Source organism: Antennarius striatus, chromosome 16, assembly GCF_040054535.1.
Source record: "Antennarius striatus isolate MH-2024 chromosome 16, ASM4005453v1, whole genome shotgun sequence".
In the NCBI taxonomy this organism is placed as follows: Eukaryota; Metazoa; Chordata; class Actinopteri; order Lophiiformes; family Antennariidae; genus Antennarius; species Antennarius striatus.
This window is the reverse complement of record NC_090791.1, coordinates 8,027,761-8,048,626: the sequence shown is the minus strand read 5'-3', so window position 1 is coordinate 8,048,626 and position 20,866 is coordinate 8,027,761. Positions and strand designations below refer to the sequence as shown.

The following is a 20,866-nucleotide window of genomic DNA, read 5'->3' as shown; positions in this document are numbered from 1 at the left end:
CCGCATAAGGCACACCTAAAAGCCTTTAATTTTCTCAATTTCTTATAATCCAATGTGCCTTATATGTGAAAAAAGTTGTAAAATAGACCATGCATTGAACATGAGTTCTCAGATGTGTTTTATAATACATTGCGCTTTGTAATCCAGTGCGCATTATGTATGAAAAATTTTTTTTTTACATAGGCCATTTGTTGAAGGTGCACCTTATAGTCCAGTGCGCCTAATAGTGTGGAAAATACTATATATATATATATATATATATATATATATATATATATATATATATATATATATATATATATATATATATATATATATATATATATATATATATATATATATATATACAGTAACACATACAGTATAGTCTTTACCTTCATATTATTTGGTTTGATGCAGCGAACAAAAAAAGGGTTGCACCTGAAAAAGAAGAATAAATGTAACCAATGTATAGTGATGAATGTTTTTGATTCATTATGTAACATGTTTTTAAGAGTAAATAAATTGGCATGTCTTTGGTTCAACCTCTCCATCTTCTCCACCAGCTCTAACAGTGACTGTTGGAACTTGTGGCTGACAGTGGGAGCTTGGTATCTCCTGGTAACTGTGCTGCTCTTTCTTATATGACCTCCTCTCTGCTGACCAATGACCTCTGCATGAACTGCAAAGAGTCTTGACACCATCTGGACACACATACAAATACATTCAGAACATTTGCAAATAGTTATTTAAGTCTACAATAATTAGAATTATTGTGAACTTCATTTCCTCTTACCTTGTTCTTGCTCTGAATGAACAGGTCCAGGACATCCTGCCGGACCTGGTCATAGTTCTTATCAAGGAACTTGTAAACCTGCATCATTGACATTACAGGATGAATAATGATTAATTGGAATGAAAGCTAAAACCTTGACAAATATGCATTTTAGTTCTGATGTTCAACCCCTACCCCCAGCCCCCACCTCCCAACAAGTTTCATTTAGCATTATCATCAGGTCAAAATGTTAATTTGACTGGTATTCTTAGCTAAACGAGACTTAACAGAATTCAGGAAGACTCATGGTGACTAACTGACCATCTGACAGAATGATTGTCATCACTTGCTGCTCCATTGGCGATAAACCAATGGCATGTTTCGGGGGAGCAGCTACATACCTGGTAGGTGACACGGCCTGCAAAGTGCTTGATGGCAAACTCTGGGGTGGGCATCTTTGGCTTCAGATATAGTGGATTGTTGCCATGGTGATAGTGACACTTTTGGAGGAAACTGTGGTCTGTTGCCTTACAAGAAAGTATAGACTCTAAGTGTTGTGTGCAACAGTATTTCATGTGTAACTGATGTTTGAATATATTGAGGTCATCCTTGGGTTTCCCCTTGCTTACCTGAGGGAAACAGCTCTGGTCATCCAGGATTTTTAGAATCCCATGAGGCTTTGCAGCAATGAGGTCAATGCAGGGCTGGTTGTCATTGAATGGAATATCCTGCCAGGGTATCTGTTCACGGCTGTACTCCTCCTGAACAGGGAGTAAATCAGTGCAATTTCCTGAAAAACACTTTAGAGACTTTTTTTTTATATGATATTCAAACTAATCCAAATATTTTCTGAGAGGAATTACAAAGGAAACCTCCAGTTTCTGCATCCACGTGGATAAAATATAGACCAATTAGAAAACTATGACATCATCCCTTACGTTTGCATATATCAATAGTGTTTTTTTGTGAATAAAATATGTCAGTGACACAAAAACGATATTAAGCTATTGAAGCGTAGCTCAATACAAGAACTCATAAAGTTGTCCTCTGTTTGATGCGTAGAATTTATTCCTCCCTACCTGCATAGAAGTTGGAATATTTTCAGAATTGAATAAATGAATGCTTTTATTGCATTTTTAAAACTCCTTCTTGTATGTTAATATAATAAATCATTAAATAAAGGATGTTTTTATATGTATACATGAGGACAAGACCTGCATGGCTTCACAGGTGTCGACTCACCTGTTCTTCCCTGAACACGATCCTGTTGAAGAAGAACTGTAGGTATTCGTTTGCATAATTGATGCAAAGCTGCTCAAAGCTGTTGAAGGCCAGATCCTGTTGGTATACACACACACACACACACACACACACACACACACACACACACACACACACACACACACACACACACACACACATTTTTGCAGTTGATGATTGATGGTGCTCTCTCATGCATCATCTACATGTCTGAAGAGTAATCATTCAGACATGTAGTCTCCCTGCTGTTCCACACAGGAATCAACATGTGATAATTCCACCTACCTCAAATCCATAAATGTCCAGGATGGAGATGGATAGGGTGTGCTGGTGGGGATACACCTGAGCATTGATCCTCTCTGTTAACCAATGGAAGAGTAGCGAGTACAAGATTTTGGCAACAGCATCTCTGGAAAAAGATGCACACAATAGACGAGATATTGGATGTAGATGAAGCATATAAAATATTGAAGAAGGCGTGTAAAAGATTAACTGTATCAAATTAAGCTTGTCAAGAACAGAAGCTTTTCTTATGGCAATGTAAAATGTGTTTATTATTTGTATTCACTTTCAGTGATTCATCTGCAGAAAGCAAAGCAATATAACAAAGTACATTTATTTACTGTTGATACTGTAATTGTAGGTACATATTCAGGATTATAGTACCCATTCTGTGCAAATTTGGACCTTTACTCCAGTATATATCTGGCAAATGATATGGTACTTTTTACTGATGGTATTAATTGCTAGTTACCTTCCTAGAATTTTTATAACTACTTAAGATACACATGTACAACACTAATACTCAAGATATAAAATATTAGATGCATTAGGAAAAATACTGAGAGGGACCAAATTACAGCATAATTAATTATTTTTCTTTGACATATTAAGTGTCCTTTGGTGAAAATCCTTCTTTCTCAAAAGATAAAAGGAAAAAGTGGCTCTATGGCAAAATCTCTGGCACCTTACCTGAAAAGGGTATTAATTATCAAACATAACTGGAGGGAAAAGAACTCCTTTTCATGTAGTACATTTCCATGCATGTGGGGTATGTAGTTTTCTCTCACCTGGCATCAACGGCACTTTCCACAGTCAATGGTGTATAGATCTTTTCCCTCATCGTCTCCTGTAAAGATGACATAAGGCATTGTATGAAATCTGTTTGGGTGGATGAGTCAGAAGGGAGGCATCAAAGAATGGGGATCATTGTGTAATAATATGACAAAATTTGCTATACTACTGATAGGTTCTGATCATCTTCTTCTTCTTTTGTTTTTGGCTGCTTCCAATTAGATTCACCACATCACATTCACACTGTAGATCTGATCCAGGTTTAATTATAAACGTTCTCAATAATGCAACCCTCCCCATTTATTTGGGCCTGGGCCCGGCACCAAGAGGGCACCGGAATGTACACCCCCAGTGGCTGGATTTCTACTGGTCTACTTCCAATAAAGGTTTATTGATATAAGGTCCTGATCAGGTCAGAGAGATTTCACAGTTATATTTACTGTACTGTAAATTTACTGTGCTTTAGTAGACAGATTCCGCAATGTGCACTTCTGTAACTTTCATTGGAGAAGGCAATTTACCCCAAATAGAGGAATAATATAGATTCAAATCAAAAACAGTCAAATTTTCCAGCAGATCAATATTTTCGAAATCGTTTTACACAAGAGTAATGAGGCAGGGATTCTTCAGGTTGATACTGACTGTAACTTTGTAGGTAATGGCTTTCTGTAAACCTTCTGGAGAGATTTGCAGCAGCTCTGCCACCACCCGGATCTCTTGAGCGCTCACCACTGTCGCCATCTCCTGGCCATCTGCCTGTAAGGCACCATGGAAATAAACCTATACAGTAAGCAGTACTGCTCATCTATTATGACGACAGTCATAATTCTGGTTACATATACATACATACATACATACATACATACATACATACATACATACATACATACATACATACATACATACATACATACATACATACATACATACATACATACATACATACATACATACATACATACATACATACATACATACATAAATGCATACATGCATACATACATGAACAAACAAATAAACATGTCTTTAAAACACTACCTCATGTCTCTGAAAGTAGACATTGCCCAAGTGCAGTATGGAAGAAAGAACTCTAAATATGGCTGACTGGTCTTCAGGGGTGAAGTGAAGGATCTCCATTGAAGCAAGCAGACGCAGGAAGTCCTCTTCTTCATTCTTTCCTTTTATCCCACAATCTCCTCCCTTTATTAAGTAAGAAGGAGAAAAAAGGCACCACAACATGTGATCTGTATTTCAGTCCTAGAGACATTGCTAGAGGTCCTAAAGACATTGCTGTAGAGTGTCTACCTGGTTGAGGTAATAGTAGGTCTCAGCCTCTTGCAGATAGAGTGCCTGTCTCTGCACCGAAGGAAGGCCTGCCAGCATCTCATAAAAAATGTGATAGTTCCTCTCATCTTTGGCCTAAAAAGGTAACACCAATTTAACATTTTCATACATCATGTCATCATGTCATCTTGTATGCATGTGTCACCTGGAAGACGATACGGGACTTCTCCAGTAGATACTGAGAGGTTATGGCACCGCTGATCTCACCACTGGGCCGAGGGAGAGAGAGAGAAAAGGAGGGAGAGAAAAACATGACAAGAGCAAAATTATGATAACATCGTAATTATAAATGATTTAAAATATAGCTAGAAAGTGCATTATATTCAATAAAAATAATTAAGATAACATGGAAACATGAATTTGTGCACATTTATCTCATACTCACTCCTCCAGAAAGACTTCTATGTATTTCCCGAAGCGGCTAGAATTATCGTTCCGTACAGTTTTGGCATTTCCAAAAGATTCCAGCAGAGGAGCTGCCTCAAGTATCTACAAAGTATTTAAACACACAAGACTTTTCATGTGGGTGATAAATATGCTGAAAATATCCTGTTCTGACAGTAATAGTCTGTAACTTTGGTACTGAATAGTCACAAATTTGAAGAGATTCTAAACAGATTTTACTGAGCAAATAAAGAAATATCCCCAGCACAACAAGAAAGCACAAGATATTTCACACAGCATAACAGAAACTTGCTATTCTTATGCCCATATGTGAGGATAAGATGTAAAAGGTAATAGACAAGACATGCAGGGAGCCCCACTACCTCAATCTGCAGCCACAACGACATGGACAAACAGTGAGACATGGAAGAAAATACCCATAAAAGTTATTGGTTGTACTGGAAGATATGAGTCTCCAAAATTGCAGGCAGCACTTTGTTTATGTCAGCACATATCGATACATACCTGTTGAGCAATATTGTTTTTGTGATGTATTGCTGCTAAGTAGCGCAGGACTAGTTTGGTGGCCTCTGTTTTTCCAGATCCGCTTTCTCCACTGAAACACAGCCACACAAACTCACTGATTGAAGACAACATTCACCAATATGATTTAAAAAAAGGAAACAACAGTGACGCTCAACCGTCACACTGTGTTCTACTGTGTTTAACAGTAGAAAAACTATATGAAGTACATTTGTTAGTGCTCTTACCACATTTTTTTAATTACCCAAAGTGCCCAATATGTGATCCTTTACATCTCTCCTCTGCTGCTAATGCTGTGCCTCACTTACTCGACCAAGTGATGTGGGATTGGCCATTTTGCATTACACTGCCTAAAATACTGTTACAGAGACACACACATTGTGCTTCACCACTGTCAACAGTTTAATGCTATTATGTAAACTTAGTCAGAGAGGGAAGAGGTGTATATGTGTGTGCAGGTGTGCAATGTAGAGACACCAACACCTTGCCCGCATTCCAGCTTAAGGTCTCAACTCACAGTGTAGTTAGCTAAAAAACAGGCCATTACTGGTCATTGTACACCAAGCCTCATTACCGCACTCAGTGACTCACACGTTCGCTTGGACACACAAACCTCTGAAAGACAATCTGGTCCTGGCCCAGACTGGACTGGGCTTTCCTTACAGGTGTCTCCTTCCAAATACAGCTGGGGATTTCCAGATGTGTGTATATGCAGACATTTGTATATTTCTTATGAGATGTCAAAAAGCACACACCACTATGCAAATGTGTGGATGTTTTATAATTTTTTTTATTTTATATACTGGACTGATCCCCAAAGGGAAATTAAGAGCACACTCTAGTCAGAAAATATGGCAAACACAAGCACAAGTTTGTACAGGCCCCTGTAGCACACGCACACAAGGGAGCCTGTAGGCATGCATGGGGAGGTAGAGTGGTGAGGAGCTCCTTTGTGGAATGCCCCAAATGAGCAACTTGTGAAGGGGGACAGCGCCTTTCTGAAGTGCTCCGGAGTGCTCCGGAGCTGAGCTGCTACCTCCCACTGTCAGCTCACACTCCGCGTGTTTTTTTCGGCGGCGGCGGGAATCGAACCACCGATCTTAGGAACATTGGGCGACCCGCTCTACCTCCCGTTATACCACTGAGTCCCTGCCACCCCAATATGAGTGTCAATGCCTTTATATCAGCTACAGATGTAAATAAATGTTTGTCTGTTTGTATCTGTAGATCAGATTTGGCAGTAAGGAGCCTGTGACACGTGCATCTCAGGAGGAGTGAAGGATGGCTCAGTCTTAAGTTGGCTAGCCACAAAACCACAGACAGACACTCATGAATTTGCAAACAGTGGCTGGAGACGGAAACCTGACTTTCCAAGCAGCCTCACGGACACTGTGCACACCAAGGTTAAACTAAAAAAGTGCCTAAAAAGGTACTTTAAGTTCATCTTTCTTCTCTATGCAAGATTAACAAGTGAAATCAAAGAAAAACCTTTGTTTCTCTCTAAATCTCTCAAGGTGTATATATTATTACTGCTTGTACTGCCTGTTGTACTGCCTGTGTTGTACTGCCTGTTGCACCGTGGGCCTTAGAGGACTGCAATTTCATCTGTGCTGTGTGTTGTGCATATATGGTACATTTGACAAAAAAGTTGACTTTGACTTTGATTATTGTATTATTTGTATTATCAATATGTATATTACTTAAAGGTTGTTTATATTGCATTTTATGTAAATATTCATTTTAATCAACAGTTGTTAAAACTTTGGTGGGTGTCTGTGTATCTTAAAGAATGGACTTGTAAGAGAATATGTCATTAAGTGTTGCAGTCAAAGAAAAGGTTCTAGAAATTTAATGCCTTAAAAAGTGTTGCATGCAAGATGTTTTTTGCACTTAGAAATATTTTGTAAAATATTTTGATAAAGAGTTATGAAGGAATTCAACAAAGTAATAACCAATCAGCACATTCTCCATTGTCCATCCAATCAATCGCAAATTTCAATTATTTGTGACTATTATCTCATTAGATCAAAACATTTGTTATCCTTATTTACATTAAAATAAGAATAAAATTGCATTTTCAGAGACACATAATGAATAGTGAAATAATGAATTTGAATCCCGCATGATTATAAACTGATGTCTGATATTTAGGTAAAGTGAAAGTGATTTGATGAGCGGTTCAATAAAACTCAGCATCCTACCTGATTATTATGACCTGGTTGTGTTTGGCATCCATCATTTTGGAATAAGCAGCATTTGCAATGGCAAACAAATGCCTGAGAAAAAAACAGTAGGTTACATTTAGATTCAAAGTAGATGATCATTAGAACTACTATTCTTTGTGGTGAAAGTCCTATGATTCTGATAAATGTAGTGTTTCTCATTTTACTCAGACTTTGAGAGATAAAATAACTTACGGAGTATTCTCTCCCAGAGCACGACCTTTGTATAGCATAACCATGTCGGTCCCATAGATGTTGTACATCTTATAAGGGTTAACAGACACCAGAATGCTACCTATATATGTCTGAAAAAAGTTAAAGTAGAGAGTAGAGAGAAGAAAACAAAATAAATGTTGGGATTAAAAAACACAAGTTTGTGAATTCAGTACAAAAACCCAAAACAGACTGATTCGACTACATTTACAAGTTCAAGAAATTCTGCACTTTCTTGCATGTCAAATATTTCTGCTAGTCAAACACTCACATAAATACGCTCATGCTCAGACCTCATTTTCAGGTTCAGCAGAATAGCCCCTTCATGCATCTCCCTATACAGAGAAACAAATGTAATTAAGGTACAGTTTCTGTACAACCCTGACAACTTTTGCAAATTCTTATTGTGTTAAATCAGACTTTATTCCTTGGCACCATTTAAAAATCCATATATATATTTCACCAAAAACAAGCCTCCCCATATTTTCCAACCCGTCCAGGCTTCAAACCCAGATCTTGATCTGGAATATCAAGAGCTGGGCATGTTCTATCAATTTCTCATTCAATACTAGACATAAGGCAAAAGTGGCTTCGAAAAATGAAGAAACAGTCAAAAAGTTGGTGTGCCTTGAATGTAACACTTTCTGTAGACGTTTTACAGTTGCATAGCTTTCTGACACATTAACTCTGGTGTGTGTGTGTGTGTGTGTGTGTGTGTGTGTGTGTGTGTGTGTGTGTGTGTGTGTGTGTGTGTGTGTGTGTGTGTGTGTGTGTGTGTGTGTGTGTGTGTGTGTGTGTGTGTGTTCCTTTACATACTCTAGTTGTGTCATATCTTCCACTCCAACTTTCTCCCGTTGCTCCCGATCAGCCACATTGGGAAGGCTTCTGATTGAGTACATCTAAAACATGAATAACACACTCAGGTATGAGAAAATGTTGTATTAAATTTAGACTGGTTCACAATGGGTTAATGCCCTTCGTGTGGAGGGCAATCTATGGGCTGTTTATGTGCACATTAATTTAAATATTTCTGGTATCAGTTGTATCCAGAGCTCTTTCTTTCACACATCATTGCAAATGTTATCACTGTGCCGTAACTTACCCTAACACTACCTTCTGCTTTCTTAAATAACTACCCTGCTGATAACTACACCTCATTAAAAATTTACAAAACTTTTCAAGGTTCTCATAATATTACACTGGTAACTGTAAGACACTGCAACATGAAGACTTTTTTTGCTGCCAAATGTTAGATTTTGAAAGTAGTTGTGGTCCATACGCAAAACATTTACCTTGTCAAACCAGTGCCCTTGTGGTTCTCCCTCCCTGCCAAGATTCCAATCCCCTGGTTCATATTCTATGTGGCCCTGTCGCATCGGCCTCTGGGGGTCCATCATTTCCCCATCTCCATACATGGACCACTTATTGAGGTTCTGCACAGTTCCATGAGGCAGTACCCTCTCTGTACCCCACATATTCACATCTTTCTGTAGTTCCAAACCAGCAACTCCAGGGCCCTGTGCCCAATGTTCTTCAGAGCCGGATCCCTGAACCTGGGGTGACACTACAGCATACGATGAGGGAAGGCAGAAAGAGGATGCCCTGAGCTGAGTGTTCTGGAGGGCACCAGAGAGGTTAAGTGAGCGAGGCTCTGGGGTACTAGGGGCACCAAGTTGTGTCATGATATTAACATTGGAGAGATGGTAGTTTGCCCCACGAAGATTTGGGTTTTTTGCCAGTGCATTAGACAGGTCAAGTTTTTTGGGTGTTGTAGCAGTCTGAGAGCGGGTCATCAGAGTTCCATCTAGCAAGCGATAGTTTGCAGATCGAAGGTTCTGGTTGCGAAGAGCATTTGAAAAGTCAATAGAGCGTGACTCAGCGGTATCAGCAGATTCAGGATGTCTTAATAGTGATTTGTCTGGGAGTCTGTAGGAGGCACCACGGAGAGTGGTGTTTAGCATCGCACCAGAAATTTGAGGAGAGGTAGGAACTTGAGCTTCACTCCGTGAAAATAGTGATGATGTATTTGGGAGTTGAAACTTTGCGTTACGCAAGTTAGCATTCATCAATGCACTAGATAGCCCTGGTGTTGAAACAGAACTTTCAGCATGCTGCCTCTCATCTCCTGGATGTGTCAGAATTGAGCCATCTGGTAATTGATAAGAGGCATTGCGAACATTACGATTGAGAAGGGCAGAGGATATCAAAGAAGAGGATGGGGTAGCCAGCTCAGGTGTTGGTTCAGTGCTTGTAACAAAAGTTCCATTTGGAAGCCAGTATGCGGTGTTACGTATATTTGGATTTAGCAGTGCAGAGGATAGCATTGGTGAAGAAGGGAAACGTACAGGTGTCGGCTCTGCTTGAGCTGCAAGAGTGCCATCAGGCAAACGGTATCTGGCCTGCCGCAAAGTTGGATTGAGCAATGCAGAGGACAGCATTGATGGCGAGCTGGGTAAAGGACTTGAGGAAGCTTCAGGAGGTTCAATTCTGGTGAGCAATGAGCCATTAGGTAGACGATATGTGGCCTGACGTAAACCAGAGTTCTGTAGGGCATTAGTGAGCATAGAGGGTGACAGCCTCCCACCACCACTGACATCACCTCCAGCGTCAAAAGTAAGTGGAGGCTCAGCAAGGCCCTGAGACATTGTAAATGCACCACCAGGAAATTTGTACATGGATCCCTGGATTTGAGAGGTTCGCAGTCCACCAGAGAGAAGTGAGGAGGTGCCTTTCGTGGTCACTTGTTGAGCGCTGGTGAGAGGAGGGGTGGGAGAAACAGAAAACCTGTGGGTAAGATGCTGCTGAAGAGGTGAGGAAGCATTACGCAACTGAGAGTTCAGCATACTGGAGGACAAGCGAGGAGAGGGTGGTACAGAGGGGGCAGGAGAGGATACTACCTGTGGGGGTGAGAGGACAGTTGAATAAAGGTTTGCATTACGTTGTAGAGGAGAGGAATATGAGGCACTGCGAATGTGAGAATTCTGCAATGCATCGGATAAACCAATAGTGGCAAATGGGCTTACCACCTGGCTGATCTGTACATCGCCTGAGATCTCCTGCTGTCCACCAGATATGGGGGAAAGGCTTCTTGGTAAAGGTGTAGTGATGCTTGCATTCTGCAAATAAGGATTCTGTGGTGTGCTAGGAAGAAGAGAGGGAGGAACAGTAGTACCTGCAAAATTGTGGTGTGGTAAAGCATTTGTATGCATTGGTGATAGACCTGGTTCCATCATTGTATAGTCATTCTGGTTGACATTATGAGATAGTGGGAAAGGTCCAGCTATAAGACTGGGGTGAGGGACTAGAGGTTGAAAAGATGTTGGTCTGAGACCCTGGGGAAGGGAGGATATTGGGTGTGTTACATGTTGCATTGGCGAGGATGAGCGGAACGGTAGAGGTGACTGACGCTGCTGTGGCTGAGGAGATGGAGGTCTGCTTTGCAGCCTACGCACTGATGGCTGAGGGGAAAGTGGGGCACTCTGTTTCAAAGGAAGATGTGGAGATGGAGGAGGCACTGGTGGAGGTCCTCTGAATGACTGCCTAGATTGAAGGGAGGGTTGGTTTCTTGGCATGCGAACTAGTGGCTGACCCCTACCTACAGGTCTCTGAAAGCCTCTTTGAGTAGTAAGTCGCCTCGACTCCCTTAGCCCTGGCCGTGAGCCTGTCCTGGCTAACATGGGTGTTCCAGCTAGTCCCCCAATCTGCTCTGAGGGAGGGGCTGGGACACTACGGATAGAGGACCTGAATGGTGCTACATGTTGAGTGACAGGGGATCTATGTCTGTTGTGTTGCTGTGTGTAGGGGTTAGCTGGAGAGGGTTTAACTGCCCCCATGGGAACATGATTTTGATTTCTAGCAATGCCTCTCAGTCTGCGAGTAGAGGGCCGCTGTGTGAGTGGGCGAGTAATGACTCGTGATGGAGAAGGGGAGGGAGGGCGATGTGGGGAGGCCGGACGGAAGGATTGAGGGAACTGAGATCTCTCATCTAAAGGTGGACTTGGTCTTTGTGGGGTTGTTAGGGGTGGGGAAAGGGAGCGTCTCTTCTTGGACTTTTGTTTTCTACCTTTAAATACATTTTCTCTGGTAGATTCCAGAGGCACTGCATCCAGAGGGGGTTGCTGTCTAAAAGATAGTCTTGGGGAAGGTGGTGGACTCTGTCTCCTTCTCGCTGATACCCGGGGTGAAGCTATGGGGCTGGAAAGTGGGGACTGGGGACGCACCATTGAAGGAGCCCTGCGCAATCCAACATCCCTCTGTCCCCTTGTTAAGGATGGCTGAGCCCTCGCCGCCATCACTCTCCGCTGCTGTGGTACAGAAGCAGGTGGGCTGCGTGGTCTCCGCCTATCAAGTGGGGAAGTTTGCCTTTGGCTTGCAATTGAGGCTCGAACCTGGCCTCTCCTTTGTAAGTGAGGGGAGATGTAAGGTTCTGTGTGGAAGTCCATGTGATGATTTGAGAGGCGGGGTAAAGGAGGCGGCATCGCCCTCACTGATCCTAGCCTTTGTGACATCTGTGGAGATGGAAAAGGACTCATTCGTCGCATAGGCCTCGGTGAAGTCACTGGGGAATGCATGATTGGAGGCATCTGCGACTGCATTGGTGACTGTGTCGGGACCATTTGAGGCATTTGTAGCATTTGTGGGTCTATGGAAAGGGACGGTTGTTGCAGTAAGGGAGACGTGACCAAGTTACTGGGATGAACTGATAATGGCATGCTACCAGGCTGAGGAAAAGAAACCTGTTCCTGTTGAATGATCATAGCTGGAGGGGCTTGTCTTGGAAGAGTTGGAGTTTGTTGTTGGTTCATGACAATGGGGTAATGAGACTGTGCAGGAATGTATGAGGTAGGGGGCTGTTCATAGTGTATATCTGACATAGCTTCTCGATTGTTGTTCCCAAGAGCTGAAGTGGGAGGTAGAAAGTGTGGAGAATGGGGAGGAAGAGGAGGATTAGGAGGTGGCAGGGTTCCCACCTCTTGTCTCTCATTTCCAAACAATCTAACTTGGGGTCTAGGGACCTTAAATGACTCAACACGTGGGTAAGACATCTGCTCCTGTCCTCCATACATGAATCTTGCCTCAGCCTGATCCGGCACAGAATCCATATAAAAATGTTGCTGAGAGGAGTTACAAATGGCAGCAGGGTTTGTGTATGCCTGGATTGGGTCATTATACAGGTCTGAAACATCATAACCACCACTCATCATATAGTAAGGGTCTGACATTCCATAGTTATAACCCATGTTGTAGTCAAAGTAATCTCCATATAGCTCAGGTTCATATAGATCATATAAGCCATATGGCTCTGGCTCCAGTGTATATAGCATTCCATCTTCACCATAGTAATACTCCATCTCGCCATCATCATAGAACTCTTCAACCTCATCCTCATAGTAGCCATAAGGGTGACTGTAGTAATACATATTATCATCATAGTAAAACTCATCTTCATCATACAAATTATCCTCATCGTCATAATAACCATATTCATCTTCCCATTCATCATCTTCATAGTAATCAATTTCCTCTCCATATGGGTCATATGGGTCATACATCATGGGTTGTCCCAGGAATCCTCTAGGTCTAAACCTGTCATGGTAATATTCCTCGTATTCATACTCATCATCATCATCATACTCATAGGCCTGATTGTAATAATGCATTTGTCTTCCTCCAGCATCCCTATTGGCAAAAGACAGGCGTTTTCTTTGACGTCCTCTTGCTCGTGTCCCCAGCCGAGCTTGACCTTTAGTAGTCAGGAACCTCCCCGTCAACCAGTTTGCTGCTGCAGCTATCCTTCCTAGCAACCAGCTTTTATTCTTAAAACTTGACTCTGCTTTCTTTTTTCCAAACATGCTTTTGAACTTTCCACCCAAGCCCTTTGCCTCAGTTGCCATTTTCCCCTTGCTCCCTAAACTGGCCAGACTTATTGACTTTTTGGGTGGTGTAGTTTCTTTTGCAGTGTCTTTGTTTTTATTGAATAAATTGAAGCCAGATAAACCGAGTTTTTTACCAACAGTGGGTGATTTACCTCCAAACCCTGCAAAGAGTTTGCTGGTGCCTAGAAGTGGTTTCCCACTAGCAGCTGGTTTCTTTTTCTTAGACAGTCGTAAGAAGAGCCGCGACGTGCTTTTGAGGTTTCTTTTAGGTTTCGCTTTTTCTGGCTGTTTTTGCTTAGCAGGAAAACCAAAAGGAGAAGCCTTCCCCGTGAGGCCTGTGAGTGCTTTGGATGCTCCTTTCAGGTGTGACCTTGCATCTGCTGTTCTCTGAGCTTTTGCTGCAGCGACGGTGTTCTTCTGTGCCTCTGCAGCAAAGCCCATCATGGCTTTAGAGGCTCCTTTGATGTGGACATCGCCCATCTTTTTCAGGTTTACTGCACTCATTCCTTTCTTAATCTCTGGCTTTCGCTTCATTTCCTCACCATTAACATCATCATCATCATCATCGTCAGATTGAGGTGGGTGCTTAGGAGGTGGCTTAAATCCTTTGACAGCCATGGCCTTGGATGCACCTTTCAAAGCTGCTTTCCCTTTCCCTTTATCCACCTTTTTGTTAACCACCTCGTTCTCACTGTCACTATCCTCTTCCATCTCAGTCATCACCTCCTCTTCTTCGTCCTCTGAACCCTGCTCTGACTCACTGACAGGTTTCTTTCCCTTTCCCTTCTTCCCATCATCCTTCCCTTTCCCCTTGACTGATGGCACCTCTGCTTTCTTTCCTCCTTTCTTGTCATCTTTTCCTCCCTTTTTATCATCCTTTCCTCCCTTCTTTGGCTCCTCTGACTTGCCTTTCTTGGCAGCTGATTTTGAGTCACCTTTTTTAGGTGGCATGATGTCTTGTATCTCAAAACATTCTAAACATAAAAAGAAAGAAGTTCTGAAAATCTGCTAAAGCAGGGCGATATTGATGTCCTTGCAAAGAATCTTAATAGTGGCAACATCACTTAATTGCTAGTTGTTTTAACATCTTCTCTTTTTCCTCCATTTGATCTGACAGTCACACCCCAGAAACACACAGTGTGGCACAGTTTGTTCCAAGTTAGTTGCTCTACAATGCACACGTAGACAAATGGAAACCACACTCCTTCAAAATCCGATCTAGTAAGTGAGTCTGAATCTCAGGAACGGTGCTCACTCGCATTTCAGCACGTCTTTCAGCTTTATCAACAGGGCTGTATTTAAATTTCGTACAAAAAAAAACCAAAAACCTTTTGGAAAGCTCTTCAAGCAAATGTGAATTGAAATCAAATTATCAGATGTTAATATTCATCTTCTCACTAGTTACAGTTATCTCGGTTTTATCCAGTTGTTACCTCTGGCTCACAGAGTCCATCCATCATAACAAAAGTAAAAACACCTGCAAATTCCTGGACTTGTTCCTCTTGATAGGGTTGTAATTACGTTCCCAGAGTCACACAATGAATAAAATGCCCTTCTGTCTCAGAGTCTGTGTAATCCTTTATGTGTTTCCTTTTGTTAGTGCATCCTGTGAGTCCAACAGTGGATCCTCGTCTTGGCTGCCACACCAACTTTGGCAGGATGTCCCTTTAATAAGGAGAGCCGACGTGTGTGTGCACCAGTCTTAGCCTTCAGGGGTGTCCCTTCTTTGTCTGACAGTGACTACATATGTGGGTTGCAATCATGGTTGTAACCTCCCACATTCACGTCAGCGTGCCTTTTTGACCTCCTGCAACATTCTCCATCACTCTCTGGTTACTCCTACTTCACCCATTCATTGTTAGTCTCGACCTGAGGTCTCGTATAATATCCCTGTTTCAAGTACTATCTACATATGAGCATGTATATTGTATGACTGTGTGAGCATATCCATCACAGTCAATGTATCACTAGTTATATTTGCAAAGAGCTCCTTAACGTACCAGCTACATTGCCTCGGAGTAATTTTATCTGCAGCCTGCCTCCTGTATGAATAATGCAGGATGGCTGAGCTGTTGCTAAACTGTGTCTGAGAGGCAAAGCCATGCAGAGCCAAAAAATCTACACACACACACACATACACGCACACATGCACACACACACACATACACGCACACATGCACACACACACAAACAAACACACACACACACACACACACACACACACACACACATTGCCTCGTGACCACCAAGATCAGACATCACACCATGCAATTATTAGAGTTAATATTATGTTCTGATGTATAGCTCTAAGACTGCACACACACACACACACACACACACACACACACACACACACACACACACACACACACACACACACACACACACACACACACACACACACACACACACACACACACACACACACACACACATATATATATATATATATGAAGGCTTTTCCTTTCCTGTCAAATAATATCAGATAATATCTAATAACGGTGTCTCCTGGAATAATAAAGGATATAACAAGTTATTAATAATTACATTTGTATGTTTACATTCCCATGTCAAAAGTTGATGTAATGTATGCTCATGAGTTAAAGTGGTTGTGGCTTGCTGTGGCATTTCATAAATGGCTGATGTTAATTCATTAGAAATGGTTTGTTGTTAATTCATTGATGGCAGTCTGATATTCCAGGAGGTCATATCAGTGGCAGATATGAATTTTTAATGGCTGCCTGTGTTCTGCCTACGCAGTATGGATGAAACATTCATCGCAGGTCTTGCTAAATATATCACAAAGGGTCAACATGGCCCGACCTGATCCCTAAACAATGTATTATACATATAACTTGAGGTCAGGAGTTAACAGGGAGGTCAGGAGTTAACAGTGAGACACCACAGAGAAGACGGGGATAAAGAGCAGAGTAAAGAAAAAACAGATAATGACAAATTACACACACACACACACACACACACACACACACACACACACACACACACACACACACACACACACATCATTTAGCCTTGTTTTGGCTAAATGGAGTCTGAAAGAATCATATTCTTGACTTTAGATAAGATCTTCACATATCTTCCAGGTTGATGACCATAAGAAAACACTAAACTGTCTGCACTAACATAGCACTTATAGTGGCAGCAGTGTCAGTATCATCTAACTACTGGAGATAAGAGGACAGAGAAAGAGTGGGCACAGAGTTCAGAAATCCGTTCCATCACATCAGATAAACGCGCTGTGAAGGCTGTTGCTCACCGAAGGCAAAGGATCTACTTGATACCTGTGTGAAGTATCTGATGTGAAGATGATATGGTCTACTGAGCGAGTGAACTGGTTATAAATAATGATAGAGTGCTGGTGACTGAGATAGAAGAGGTGAAATGGATGGATGGATGGATGGATGGATGGATGGATGGATGGCAGAGAAAGAGACATAGAGGGACACTGGATAGAGAGAGAGGCCTAAATGGGAGGGTCTCTACCTTTACCTGACGATCACTGACAACACGTTTTCACAAGACCACAGTTAGCGACAAAACTAATGAAACAGATCACTTGAGAAGAGCAACACCAACAAGCTCATTTAATATACAATAATATAGAGCCTCAGATTGAGGAGGAACAATGTGGGTTCCGTCCTGGTCGTGGAACAACGGACAAGCTTTTTACTCTCACAGGGATCCTAGAGGGGGCTTGGGAGTATGCCCATCGAGTCTACATGTGTTTTGTGGACTTGGAGAAGGCATATGATCGTGTCCCCAGGGATATACTGTGGGAAGTACTGCGGGAGTATGGGGTGAGGGGGCCTCTCCTCAGGGCCATCCAATCCCTGTATGCCCAAAGTGAGAGCTGCGTTCGGGTTCTCGGCAGTAAGTCGAACTTGTTCCGAGTAGCTGTTGGCTTTCGCCAGGGCTGCGCTTTATCACCAATTCTGTTTGTGATTTTCATGGACAGGATATCGAGGCGTAGTCATGGTGAGGAGGCTTTACAGTTTGGTGGCCTGAGGATTGCATCGCTGCTTTTTGCAGATGATGTGGTCCTGTTTGCGTCATCAGCCTGTGACCTGCAGCGCTCACTGGTCCGGTTTGCAGCCGAGTGTGAAGCGGCGGGGATGAGGATTAGCACCTCCAAATCTGAGGCCATGGTCCTCAGCAGGAAACCGGTGGACTGCCTTCTCCAAGTGGGGAATGAGGTCCTTCCACAAGTGAAGGAGTTTAAGTATCTTGGGGTCCTGTTCACGAGTGAGGGAACAATGGAGCGTGAGATTGGACAGAGAATTGGGGCAGCAGGAGCAGTATTGCAGTCGCTTTACCGCACTGTTGTCACAAAGAGGGAGCTAAGCCGAGAGGCAAAGCTCTCCATCTACCGTTCAATCTTCGTTTCTACCCTCACCTATGGTCATGAGTGATGGGTCATGACCAAAAGAACGAGATCGCGGATACAAGCGGCTGAAATGGGCTTTCTCAGTCGGATAGCTGGTGTCTCCCTTAGAGATAGGGTGAGAAACACTGCTGTTCGCGAGGGGCTCAGAGTAGAGCCGCTGCTCCTTCGCGTGGAAAGGAGTCAGTTGAGGTGGTTTGGGCATCTGGTGCGGATGCCTCTGGGACGCCTCCCTAGGGAGGTGTTTCTGGCACGTCCAGCTGGGAGGAGACCTCTGGGCAGACCCAGGACCAGGTGGAGGGATTACATCTCACCACTGGCCTGGGAACGCCTTGGGATCCCCCAGTCAGAGCTGGTGGATGTGGCCGGGGAAAGGGAAGTTTGGGGCTCGTTGTTGAAGCCGCTGCCCCCGCAACCCGACTACGGATAAGCGATGGAAGATGGATGGACAATACAGGTACTCACACACACACACACACACACACACACACACACGCACACACACACACACACACACACACACACACACACACACACACACACATACATCCTCATCATAAACTGCAGCTCAAACCAGGTGAGCCAGAATGAGACCCACTGGTCAAAGCAGCATTAACTTAGATTTGACCACATGATACACAGACAGCATTTAGTCCCCTACTGCTTTTCTAACAGAGGTAGTAATTCTATCACTTTGCGCCTCAAACTGTTTTTTGAATGTAATCATGTGCAAAGGTTAGAGTTGAAGGGTTCTAAAGCAGATCTGCAAAGAAAATGCATCATTTGAAACATGATAAGGAGACACCAGATTAATGTTTTACACGAAATTTGCAAGAAAAGAAAAAAGTATAATTATCACAATTTGTATTACATCAAGTATTCGGTTAAATGTACAGGAAACATGCTGATTGTGTTGTTTAAAACTGTAGCTCTGATGCTATTCTATAATAAGCTGAGAGTCAAAGTCACAGTGCATAAATTATTTAGTCAACTGTCACCGTGAGATTATAAGCAGAAATGTCATAATTTACAGACTGACAGAGAAGGAAACTGAGGAAGGGAGAGTTTCTTTTACACAAAGAAGGTGAGACAAGAGGATGAGGAGGCTGGACTCAGGTTTCCTGTAAACCTTTAAGTCTCATGCAGGTCTTAACCTTCGCTGTCAGATTACTGTGTGACGGCAGTGGAGAGGCACAATCGGCTGCTCACACACCAATGACATGCCACAGAATCAAACAACAGCACTGCACTGAACACACTATTAGCAGGAAATGAAATTATTACAATTTGTTGCAAATGAATTCAAACCACAGTGAATAGTCTCAATATCAAATGAACACATATCAATAAATAGGAGCTAATTTAAAATAAATTCAAGTGATCTAATTCACATACTTTTTTGGGTCTAAAGGTGATGTAAAGCACAGTTATTGTTGTGATGCAGGTAGAAACAGGTTCTAGAGGTGATGTGAGACAGCTAACCAAATAACATTTTCTAAGACAAAAGAATTAAAGAGACGCTCATTAACTTTAAGTTCACGATATGCATCACAAGGGAACCATTCATGATTTTAAAAGAATTAACTGTTTCATACCTAATGTTGGCCAGAAAGCAAGAAGGTTGATGTATAAATGATGAAGTATTACAGTATATTATGAGGGAGCTGGGGACCAGTGTGTGTGGAGCTCAGATACTAGAGGTCAACTAGTCAACTAGTCTTCATCACAGAGATCTAACGTGACCTGGACGACTAATAATCTCCACAGACATTCAGAGTTTACATTCATTTTATGTCAATCTGACGTGAAGCTGATTTTTTTTAATTCTAAAAAACCCCAAAACAGTCTTATTGTATTTTGAGTGTCTTACCTCATCTGTACCTCTGAATGACAGATATTGATCAGTAGAGATCTGATTATCCATAAATATCCACTAAGATTTCTGACGAACACGCCGACTGTCTGGAGCACAAATCTAACTGAAAGGAGCTCAGTTGATGTTTTATAGCCCTCTACGCACACACAGACACACACACAGACACACACACACACACACACACACATACGTTTTCAATACACAGCCAATATAAACACACTGAGCCTTCAATGCCTGCTTTAGTAAAGCTCCAGTGATTACCTGTACATCAGGACAAATGGACAATGGGGAGAAGAGAGCGTGCCCACTCATGCTTAACACTCTTTTCATCATTTGATGCATCATTAGTGCGGCGATTAGATTTCTTAGCAAATAACCTGCACTTGTACATGTGTTGTGTGTGTAGCAGTACTACTCCATTGTCTTTTAATGACACACAAACACACGCGCGCACACACACACACACACACACACACACACACACACACACACACACACACACACAGCCTTATTATCAGCATCCGACACTGGTGTCTCAATGTCAGAGTCTAACAACTGATTGTTATGAAACCCTTTCACTATAAATGGGCTGCGTTTGTGTTTGTTTGTTAGCTAGCCTTATCAGACATCCTCATACACACACACACACACACACATGCACACACGCACACATACACACACCACAAAAGGCTTCTCACACCCTGACACACAGTATGTGGATGGAGCTTTGTTAAGTGCTGCCTAATTACTGCTGCAGGTCTTCCAGTGAACTAATGTTCATGTCACATGTAAAATGTTAAAGTAGTAGAGAATAAATATATTCAAAAGCAAAAAAAAAAGTTGAGTGGTATTTAATTACTTCTCTTCTTCCTAATGGCTGAATTTTTATTCAGTATTGAGTGAATTCCAGGGGAGATA

General features: G+C 42.2%; 1 protein-coding gene across 1 annotated transcript in view; it reads right to left on the bottom strand.

Annotated features, from left to right (window-relative positions):
* myo15aa (myosin XVAa) overlaps positions 1 to 9,189 on the bottom strand; it is a 28,646-nt gene extending 19,457 nt beyond the window's left edge. The window contains exons 1-20 of the mRNA XM_068337470.1: positions 9,087 to 9,189; positions 8,611 to 8,693; positions 8,066 to 8,129; positions 7,777 to 7,886; positions 7,561 to 7,635; positions 5,342 to 5,432; positions 5,200 to 5,205; positions 4,818 to 4,921; positions 4,578 to 4,641; positions 4,394 to 4,507; positions 4,127 to 4,288; positions 3,731 to 3,844; positions 3,085 to 3,143; positions 2,300 to 2,423; positions 1,997 to 2,092; positions 1,384 to 1,515; positions 1,156 to 1,281; positions 776 to 853; positions 526 to 683; positions 375 to 420 (exon numbers count right to left, since the gene is read on the bottom strand). Coding sequence (XP_068193571.1) covers positions 375 to 420; positions 526 to 683; positions 776 to 853; positions 1,156 to 1,281; positions 1,384 to 1,515; positions 1,997 to 2,092; positions 2,300 to 2,423; positions 3,085 to 3,143; positions 3,731 to 3,844; positions 4,127 to 4,288; positions 4,394 to 4,507; positions 4,578 to 4,641; positions 4,818 to 4,921; positions 5,200 to 5,205; positions 5,342 to 5,432; positions 7,561 to 7,635; positions 7,777 to 7,886; positions 8,066 to 8,129; positions 8,611 to 8,693; positions 9,087 to 9,188 — 1,908 coding nt within the window. The 5' untranslated portion in view covers position 9,189. The remainder of the gene's footprint in view (positions 1 to 374; positions 421 to 525; positions 684 to 775; positions 854 to 1,155; positions 1,282 to 1,383; positions 1,516 to 1,996; positions 2,093 to 2,299; positions 2,424 to 3,084; positions 3,144 to 3,730; positions 3,845 to 4,126; positions 4,289 to 4,393; positions 4,508 to 4,577; positions 4,642 to 4,817; positions 4,922 to 5,199; positions 5,206 to 5,341; positions 5,433 to 7,560; positions 7,636 to 7,776; positions 7,887 to 8,065; positions 8,130 to 8,610; positions 8,694 to 9,086) is intronic.
* Positions 9,190 to 20,866: the final 11,677 nt, after the last annotated feature.